The sequence below is a fragment of the Tupaia chinensis genome, unplaced genomic scaffold (assembly GCF_000334495.1).
Source record: "Tupaia chinensis unplaced genomic scaffold, TupChi_1.0 Scaffold000381_1, whole genome shotgun sequence".
Classification (NCBI taxonomy): Eukaryota; Metazoa; Chordata; class Mammalia; order Scandentia; family Tupaiidae; genus Tupaia; species Tupaia belangeri.
In genome coordinates, this window is record NW_006159883.1 from 1,297,085 (window position 1) to 1,307,683 (window position 10,599).

General features: G+C 38.7%; 1 protein-coding gene across 4 annotated transcripts in view; it reads right to left on the bottom strand.

Moving 5' to 3' along the window:
* CERS6 (ceramide synthase 6) overlaps positions 1-10,599 on the bottom strand; it is a 333,671-nt gene that overhangs the window by 233,920 nt on the left and 89,152 nt on the right. For all 4 annotated transcript variants that reach the window (XM_006153571.3, XM_027773847.1, XM_006153570.3 and 1 more), the window contains one exon: positions 5,869-5,974. In XM_006153571.3, the coding sequence (XP_006153633.1) occupies positions 5,869-5,974 (106 nt within the window). The remainder of the gene's footprint in view (positions 1-5,868; positions 5,975-10,599) is intronic.

Below are 10,599 nucleotides of genomic sequence, written 5' to 3' on the forward strand. Positions count from 1 at the left end.
TGGGGGGGCCTTTTTTCGTTGGGGGGTCCCCGCCGCTCCGGGGGCATGAGCTCCCGCGCCCCGAGCGGCTTCCGCCGGGCGCCCCGCGCGGCTTCCGCCGGGCGCCCCTGTTTTGATGATTTTTAAAAGTATTTTCCTATATGATTTTTTTTACTGTCTTTCCTTTTTGAGTAATTTTTTTTTCTGCCACTTATTCGTGGAACACTTTTCTATTGCTTTTCTGTTTCTAATAATTCCATGTGAGTAATACCTAGCACTATCCTCTTCCTCCCTTCTTTCTCCACCACCCAACACCGGTCAATAATATTATCTTCCTGAGTTTACTCTTATACTATTAAATATGCTTATACTTCTATTTGATTTGTCGCTTTATCTGATATACTTTGACTCCCAATTATTAAATTATGCAGTGAACTTACTCTACCTTCCCCCTTCCTTCCCTCTCAACTATTGTTAGCTTTATCATTTCTACACTGTGAGAACATATAATGCTAACATTCTGTTCTGACACCAATATCTGCATTTCTTTCTCCTTTAGTTCTGTAGTTGAAATATTATTCAAAACTCACATTTCCAGTAATTTCTTAGTATGCTAAATTTAATGACTTAATAGTCTCCTCAAGAAATACTCATGGAACAAGTCCTCCCCCCCTTTTTTTTCATGTTTAAATCTTTACATGTTTAAGCCTTTACACAGTAAAAATTAGCTTGGCTGGATATATAGAATTCTTAGTTCACATATCCATTAGGATATTGTAAATATTGCTATAGAGAAGCCCAAAGTCATATGACTAAAAAACGGATTTAATTTTTACTTGGCTGCTTGAAAAATTTGCTGACAAATACATAAATTTTAACAATATGAATCTTGGTGTTGTTCAGGCCAGCAGGTGGCATGATGATTGGGGTGCTGAACTCCAACATGTCAACCATGATTCAAGTCTTGGACCTGACTCCTTGCTTTCTCACTTTTCCCCTGTCTCTCTCTGATGAGAGCACATGCCCTATAACAGAAGAAGAAGGAGAAGGAAAAGGAGAAGAGAATAAATAAATAAATAATTCTTTAAAAAATTAAGTCTTGGTGTTAAACTTTCTTGGTCAGTTTTCACTAGATTTTTATTACTATATTGAAATAAGTCTTTATTTATATTAGAAAAAAACTTCTTGGGTTATAACTTTGAATATTTGCTCTAATCCATTTTTTTATTTCACTTTTTTCTTAAGGGATTCTAACTATAGGGATATAGGATCTGCTTGGCCTATATGTTAAAAAATTTAGCTTTCTGTTTGCTTCATTTAATTCAGTTTTATTATTTCTATCTTCCACATACCTTGCTGAATTTTTTGTAGCATCTAGTGTGTCCTGTGTTCTTTCTACCCATTGGCCCAAATAAACGCCATTATCATTTACTGAGCAACTCACACGCATGATTTTATTTAATCCTCATAAAAACCTGTGAAGACATTATTCAGAGATCTTTACAAATGAGATATCTGCACCTAGGAGGTTAAGAATCTTGCCCAAGGCCCTAATGCCAGGAAGCAGTAGAGTCCATGTTGTAATAGACAAAGCCAGAGCTCACTGACCAAGCACTAATGCTGCTGAATATTTTACAATAGAGGAAGGTTCTCTAAAATGCCTGTAAAACTGTACTTGGGGTGGGGCGAGAGACAGACAACAGACAGGTGTTACCAGCAAGGAAAGACTGACAGAAAAAAAAATGAATTCAATTTTATTAGTTAAGTCCACAGATGAAAACTACATGGGCATGGGAACCAGCAGTTAGCGCAATGGCTATGTCGCTGGACTCCCATGTAGCCGACCGCGGTTCGCGTCCCGGACCCGGTGGCTTAAAACTCATGCCGGGTGCGTGTGCGTGCGTGCCCAAGATCCCGAGAGGAGAAAGGAGGAGAAGGGATTGCGGCGTGACCATCCCCCTGGGGGGGTGATTTCTCGCTTTCTGTCTCTATGTCTCTCTCTGTCTGTCTGGCGAGTGCACGGGTGCCCTATAGTGAAAATCTCAAAAAACAAAACAAAACAAAACAAAACAAAACAAAACAAAACAAAACAAAACAAAACAAAAAAAAACTGCATGGGCATGACACAGGACTCCCACCTTCAGAAGGGCCCACACCTGGGGTTTAAAGCTTCTTTGTTGTCCTTTTGAAATTCTTCATAATTTTATCATGGAATTTCTATTTTGTAAGTGAAGCCCAATGGGACAACATAGCATGTATGTGGAGTCTGGAGTCTCAGCTCATGCAAGGTACCACCACTCTCACAAACAGGCCCCTAGTCATCTCTATGACCCTGTTTCCTGGCTCCGAGCGTCCACCAGCTTCTCTCAGGTGACTGTGGCTGCCTTTGACCTCAGCAGGGGCATGAGTGGTAAGATCAGGTTTGTGGTCCCTGAAGTGTCCTGGGGAAGAGCATGGAGGCAGCCAACCCAGTACCTTTGGTGGGGGACTCTGTAGAGGCTAAGTCTTGCCCATCCCCAACCCTCGTACAGAGGTTGTAATGTACCTGGAAGTCACCCGTCCTCCCTGGCAGTAGGCCTGTGCACAGAGGAGAGGCCTGCCTCAATTTCTCTATCCCTCAGCCAGGGCGCAGAGTATGTATGTATGTATGTATCAGCCAATGGCTAGAGAAAAGGAGAATCCAGCAACTGGTGGACTGTGCGTGCACTGCATCACAAAGTGGAGATCCAGGCACCTGAGAGGGTTTGCACTTGCCCCATGAGTGTCCCCATAAATAAATAAAATAAAAAAACAACTAGACAGGTTGAGAGAAGTACTACAGAAGGAATCAGAGCACTTTATATTTGTACTTTCTTTTTCTCTTTTGTTGGCTAGAGGGCACATGCACTCACCAGAGAGAGACACAGAGAGCGGGAGAGGAAAAAGCACCTCCATTCCATGGAGAATGCTCAGCTGCCATTCCTTCTTTTTCATGTCTCCCTCCTTTCAGGGTTTTGGACATGCATACCCACACACACTTGGAGTATTTCTCAAGGCACCAGGTCCCGGACTGATACCACATGGTTAGCCATGTGAGAGCTGGCTGCCTTAGTCATCAGGCCATGGAGCCAGCACTTTTCATGGCACTTTTCTTACGCTTTTTGAACAAGAGCTGCTGCACTTTTATTTTGCAGCAGGCCCCAAAAACCATGTAACTGGTCCTGAACATAGTAGATTGTAAAGGTTTGGAGTTACAACCCTACACATTTGAAGGGTGATAATCATACCCTTCCACAAAAGGTCACTTGGAACCACGGTCAAGGCCAGGATCCTGGATGATCGCTTAAACACTTACAGATACTTTGTTCAAGTTCTCCAAGTCCCACTCTTGATATTCTAGTCAACAGACCTCTTATGTTTTATATCACAAATAAAACTGGAGAGCTACAAAGAATACAAGAGGAACAGTTTCAACTTTTCTTGCATTTATATTTAAAACATGAGACATCTGTTTTAATCATGTAAGAACTTCCAAAGCAATCACCTTGGAAACTAAGAGAATATGATCATTAAAATTAGCCAGAAGCAAATACTCTCCAGAGCAGTCAACCTAGTTATAAAAGCTTTATATTACCTTTAGAGAGGAAATTTCTCCAGCAACCATAATAAACATAAGGCAAGGGAAAGAAAGGTCCACTGTAGAATTTCTAAAGGGAGGCATAAAATCAGGGTAAAAAATCATTTTATTATTCATTTGGAATAATGCGTGCCTAATGTATTTAGAGTAGGTCACACACAAAAAATACAAATTGCTGTAAGCACATAAAAAATGAACCTGAAAAATTCCCTGCACACTTGTTTTTTTATTTTGGGGGGAAAAATAGGTGTTTCATTGCAGTAAATTGATATGCTAGATGAAAATTCAAGTTTTTTTCTTAATATCTTCTTCCTTTAAGTACCATAGCATATGAGTCCCTTCAGATTGGAATTCGGCAATCTGAAATCATTCCACAAAACTACTAGCAGGGTTTTTCCTAAAACATGAGTCCCTTCAGATTGGAATTCGGCAATCTAAAATCATTCCACAAAACTAGTAGCAGGGCTTTTCCTAAAACTTTATTTGTCTCTTCTTCCTAGCAAAGCTGTAAAACATATTTTGCTTTCTTTCACATTTCCAAGAATTATACCATTTTTAATAACACCATTTTAAAAGGAATACAGGGGAAAAACCCTAGAAAATTTTGGCAGAAATGAAGACAATAAAATAAACAAGTATCTGGATATTCTTAGTAGTTGTAAGAAGAGACAAATAGCACAAATTGCTAGCAATGTAAATACCAAAAAGAGAACAGAATTTTCTTAATCCTGTCAAATCACATCTTCAAAGTTGGAGAAATTCTCCTAGAAAAATTAAAGAGGTAAATGAATCATTTAATAAGTACACACTATTTCTCACAAAATGTTACAGTTCTCTCTACTTTTTTTTCCCCCTACAGGGTGCATCCACTCACCAAAGAGAGGTAGAGAGACAGACAGGTAGAGGAAAAAGTAATCCACAGGGCAAATGTTCATGCCAAAATCCTTTATCCTCCATCTCCCCTCCGTTTTAGATTTGGGGCATGTACACAAATGCACCTGGTGTGTACCTCAAGCTAACAGGTCCAGGACTAGAACTATATGGTCAGCCAGAGGTGATTCAGCTCCTTAACCACCAGCCACAGAGTTAGTCCATCTTTTTCTCTTATTCAAAGCAAGAATATCAAATATATGACAGATACATAAGAGTAAGAAAAAGATACATGGATTTTGTGAGTTGCTTTGCTTTCTATGGCCTTATATTGAGTCCTCTATCTTTCTCTTCCTCTTTTTCATTCTTAAGAAGATATTGACCTACAGTGGTTGTAGAGAGGAGGGGAGTGCATCTTTACTCCTACTTCCTCTTCCCTGCTAGACTTTTCCCACTCCTAGTCTGAAATTTTACTCTCACCATTTTCTTAAAGAATTATTTCACTTAACTTTAACTTATGTATTCAAATTTGACCAGAGAGGGACAGAGTGAGACGAAAAAGAGAGAGGAAAATCAAATTTGACCAGAGAGGGACAGAGTGAGATGAAAGAGAGAGAGGAAAAATGAGAAAGAAAGATCCGGGATTCGAACCACAGTCAGTCATGTGGGAGTCCAGAGCCCTTAACCACCACACCACCTGCCAGCCCCTACTCCCACCATTTTACTCCCTTTTCTCTTATATTCCATAGTCAACTCGTTTTTTCATTTTTAACTCTTCTAACTTTAGTCCTTCAATCCTTCATGTTGCAGCTCATTTTTTGTTAAGTTATGCCTTCTTGTTGTTGTTCATATTTGCCTGTTTATTACAGTTCATTGAATATATAGACCACACAGCAAATGGTTCTTTTTTTTACACATACACATAAATCATATTCTCTTTTTTTTTAAGAGAGATTTTTGTTATAAGACATGTGTGTTCACCAGAGAGACAGAGACAAAAAGCGAGAAATCACCCCTAGAGGGGATGTTCATGCATCAATCATATACTTTGGTTCTATTCAATCATCTGCAAAGTTACAATCAGCCCTTTTCTGTATTGCTCCATGCCATATGAGATGAAAGGAGGCTAATTAGACTAATCACTACCTAATCAACATGGTTCTTTACAATCGAGCTTCTAAAATCAACGTGAGAGTCAGTGAACAAGTCTGGAACACACCCACCCACACTCAGTTCCTGCTGTTTGAATAAGACTGCACCAGTTACATTCTTTCTTAGAGCACACTTTCTGGCACGAAGCTAGGCAAACGTTGATTCCCAAAACCAGGAAAGAAGGAACTGAATGACAGAAGGCTGAGAATGGTAGTTGGGGTAATTCCTACCCACGGGGAGAATAGGCATACCTTTGTGATTGCTGTGAAGACCTTTTCCAGGATGGCATTTGGCTGGGCAATCTGCGGTCCATTGGCCTGAATGTTGAGGGCTATGGCACATGGTTTGGCTATAAATCTGAAAATAAAATAATAAAAAAGAAAAGCAGAGAGTCAGAAGGGACTCTTTCGATAGTTGTTCTCCATTCTGCCAGTTACACAGTACCCAGCTGTCCCAGGAAGTGCTGGTGGGACCTTAGGCATGTATATTGTCTGCATTCACATTGGTAACCAGACAGCAGCTCAACTGTATTTCTCTCCTTTAGTCCCCAAGAAGTAATATTTAAAATGACATCTTTTTAAAGCAGTTAAACTCCCTGATCCTCAAGTTCAGATGAAAATATAAGAGTACAAGATAAGAGATATATAAATAAAACAGATACACAAGATAGATAAATAAAACAGATAAGGATTTTTTAATTATATAACCTATACTCTTCTTATAATACAAGACAATAGTCACATTTTTACTAGAAAAAGTGTTTCCGAAGAATAATTGCACGTGCACAGAGAATGCTTTGGTTGTCCCCAGTCATGAACGTAGTCATATTTCTTCTCTGCAATTAAAGCGCACTATATTCAGTTCCTGTCCCTCTGACTTTGTAAAATTCTCTGCATTGTGATTATTCACTTCTTTCTCACCAGGAGGAATGAAAGATGTCAAGTAGTGTGATGCCCCAAAGGAGAGGAAAAGTCTGAAGTACTTCCTAACATCTGCAGAACGGTTTCTATCCCAAGCAAACACTTATGTCAGGAAGAGTGGGAATATTGGGCCTCATTTCCAGTCGTGTTTGGAGTGTGAACAAGGCACTGAAGGAGAGCAGATGAGCAAATGAGACCCCAAAGGTATGATGACATCTTCAGTAACACTTGAAGAGTTGAAGAATTATTTTAGAATAATTGCTCAAAAAAGAGGTCTTATAAAAATTCATTTTCAGTAGTGACATTTAACATTTCTATGAAATAATTTAATATCCTCTGACAGCATCACCCAAGTTAATTCAAAAGGTTTCAAATGATAAATGAATAAAACAGATCAGACATAAATCTAAGGTGAGCTTCTCTAATGATTGGTGACAAGATTAAAGAACAGTAGAAAGAGAAGGATTTATTTTCTTTTAAGTGGGACTAATGGAGTTTGCATGCACGGTACCACATAATATTCTATCAGGTTCTCTCTGAAGTAAAAGTGAAGAAATTTATTCAAATAGGAAAATAGAACACTGTATATGTGCAAGCCAAAACCAGGAAAGATATATCCAAAAACCATGGTATAACTCCTGTTACACTTGGCTGTTGGGACAAAGTTGGGAAGAAAGAATTATCAACCCTCCCAATATACACATCTGGAAACTAGAGTTTTTGCAAAACTTTTACATTCGCGATTTTTAAAAAAATTTTCTGAGACACATCACTTATGCCTCAACCTTCTTGAGAGTGTCACCTTTTCCTAAAGACTCTGGGTCTTTGCTATAAACAGTACCATGGAAACATGGTTGCCGTGTTGAGTTGTGAAAGAAATGGGACCACAGAAGAAAGTCCAGAACTCATTTCTTTGACAAAGTTTCCTGCTTTGTGATTATTTTCATCCTTAACATAAGGTATAGTGCCTGACTTACCTGGGTCTAGAAACCCACCTGGTTTTAGCTACACCAAGCCTAGCCATGTGCATTCCAGAACTTATAAAAAAATACCAGCCAACTTTACTGTAATCATGTATTACTTCCAGTAATTTTTCCATGGAGACCATTGGGTCTTCTATGTATACAATCATGTCATCTGAGAATAGAGAGAGTTCCACCTCTTTTCCTATTCGAATGCCCTTTCTTTTTTCCTCTTTTCTGATTTCATTGGCAAAGACTTCCAGTACTATATATTTTTTTTTTTTGAAGAGGTTTTCGCTATAGGGCGCATGTGCTCGCCAGACAGACAGAGAGAGACAGAGAGACAGAAAGCGAGAAATCACTCCCCAGGGGGGATGACCATGCCGCAATCCCTTCTCCTCCATTCTCCTCTCAGGATCTTGGGCACGCACGCACACGCGCCTGGCATGAGTTTTAAGCCACCAGGTCCAGGACGCAAACCACGGTTGACTACGTGGGAGTCCAGAGACATAGCCATTACGCTAACTGCTGGTCCCTCCAGTACTATATTAAAAAGGAGTGGAGAAACTGGGCATCCTTGTCTTGTTCCTGTGTTTAGTGGAAAAGCTTTCAGCTTTGCTCCATTGAGGATCATAAAAGTGTATTACATTTATGGTTTTGCGTATGTTGAACCAAACTTGCATTCCTGGAATAAAGCCTACCTGATCATTGTGTATGATCTTTTTTATAAGTTGTTGAATACAATTTGCTAGTATTTTGTTGAGAATCTTTGCATCTATGTTCATCAGAGATATTGGTCTATAGTTTTCCTTCCTTGTCCTGTTCTTATCTGTTTTAAGGATGAGAGTCATAGAGGCTTCATAGAATGAATTAAGGAGAGATTCATCCTTTTGGATCTTTAGAAATAACTTGGGCAGAACAAGGGTTAACTCTTCTTAGAAAGTTTTATAGAATTCAGAGGTGAATCCATCAGGGCCAGGGCTTTTCTTTGTTGGGAGGTTATTTATTACTGATTCAATCTCCTGGCTTGTTATGGGTCTATTCAGACTTTCTATATCCTCCTGGCTCATTCTTGGTAGATTATATTTGTCCAGGAATTGTCCATCTCATCCAGATTGTCTTGTTTCTTCGCAAATAGATGTTCAAAATATCCTCTAATGATGTTTTGAATTTCTACTATGTCTGTTGTTATATTACCAGCTTCACTGCAGATTTGATTCACTTGGTTCCTTTCTCTCTTCTTCTTAATAAGTCTCGCTAGTGGTGTATCGATTTTGTTTATCCTTTCAAAGAACCAGCTTTTACTTTCATTTATTTTCTGTATAGTACATTTATTTTCTATTTCATTTATTTCTGCTCGGATCTTTATTATTTCCTTTCTCCTGGAGTTTTTTGGATTTTTTTGCTGTTGTTTTTCCAATTCTCTGAGGCATGATGTTAGGTGATCCATTAGCCTTCTTTCCATCTTCCTCTTATGTGCACTAATTGCTATGAATTTCCCTCTTATGGCTGCTTTAGCAGAGTCCCAAAGATTATGGAAACTCATGTCCTCATTGTCATTGGCTTCCATGAATCTTTTGATTTAAATATTTAGTTCTTGGGTAGTAGTGGAGTCATTCAGGAGTAGGTTATTTAGTTTCCATGTATTTAGGTGTTTTTGAGGATTTCTCTTGAAATTAAAATCAAGTTTAATTCCATCATGGTCAGAGGAGATGATAGATATAGTTTCTATGCCTCTGAATTGGTAGAGACTTGCTTTGTGCCCTATGAAATAGTCCATCTTAGAAAACGCTCCATGTCGGGGTGAGAAAAAACTGTATTTCATGGTTTTTGGATGGAAAGTTATATAGATGTCTGTTAAGTCCATTTGATTTATGGTATCATTTAGATCCTTGATCTCTTTACATATTTTTTGCCTAGATGATCTGTACAGAGGGGAAAGTGCAGTGTTGATATCTCCAACAATTAGTGTTGCAGTCTATCTCCCCTTTTACATCTAACAGTCTTTACTTCACATATTTGGGTGCTCCTGTGTTAGGTGCATAAATATTTATAAGCGTTATATCTTCTTGATCTATAGAGCATTTTATTATGTACAGTGCCCATCTTTGTCTCTTCAAACAGTTTTTGTTTTAAACCCTATTTTGTCAGAAATTAGTTATCACAACTCCAGCTCTTTTTTGGGTCCCATTTGCATGGAAAACCTTTCCCAACCCTTCACTTTCAGTTTATGTATGTCTTTCTCCATGAGGTGGGTTTCCTGTAGGCAACAGATAGAGGGTTTCTGTTGTTTTATCCATTTAGCCAGTCTGTATCTCTTGATTGGAGAATTTAATCCATTAACGTTCAATGTTATTATTGATGTTACAGGACTGAGATAGAACTGAAAAAAGTTATTCCATTTACCATAGCCACCAAAAGTATACAATATTAGGAATACATCTAACCAAAGAAGTTAAAGACCTCCACAACAAAAACTATGAGAAGCTAAAAAAAGAAATTGAAGATGACACAAAACAGTGAAAGGAGATCCCATGTTCATGGATTGGAAGAATTAATATAATCAAAATGGCAATTCTACCCACGTTAATCTACGTATTTAATGCAATGCCAGTCAAACTACCAGACACATTCTTCACAGATCTAGAAAAGACAATCATAAAATTCAACTGAAATCATGAAAGACCTCATATTGCCAAAGAAACTCTACACAAGAAGAGTGGAAATGGGCTGCATCTCACTCCCTGACCCAAAAATATACTACAAAACCATGGTAATCAAAACAGCATGGTACTGGCACAGAAACAAACACATGGACCAATGAAACAGAATAGAGTCCCCAGAAATAAATTTCCAAACATACTGTAAACTGATTTTTGACAGGGCGTATCAGTCAATTCAGTAGGAAAAGAAAACCTTTTCAGCAAATGGTGCTGGAAAAACTGGATTTCCACTTGCAGAAAGATGAATATGAACCCCTACCTCTCTCACCTTTGACGAAAATCAAGTCAAGGTGGAACAAGGATCTATATCTAAGACTGCAAACTATAAAGCTGCTCCTGGAAAACACTGGGGAAACTCTGGGAGACATTGGTGTAGG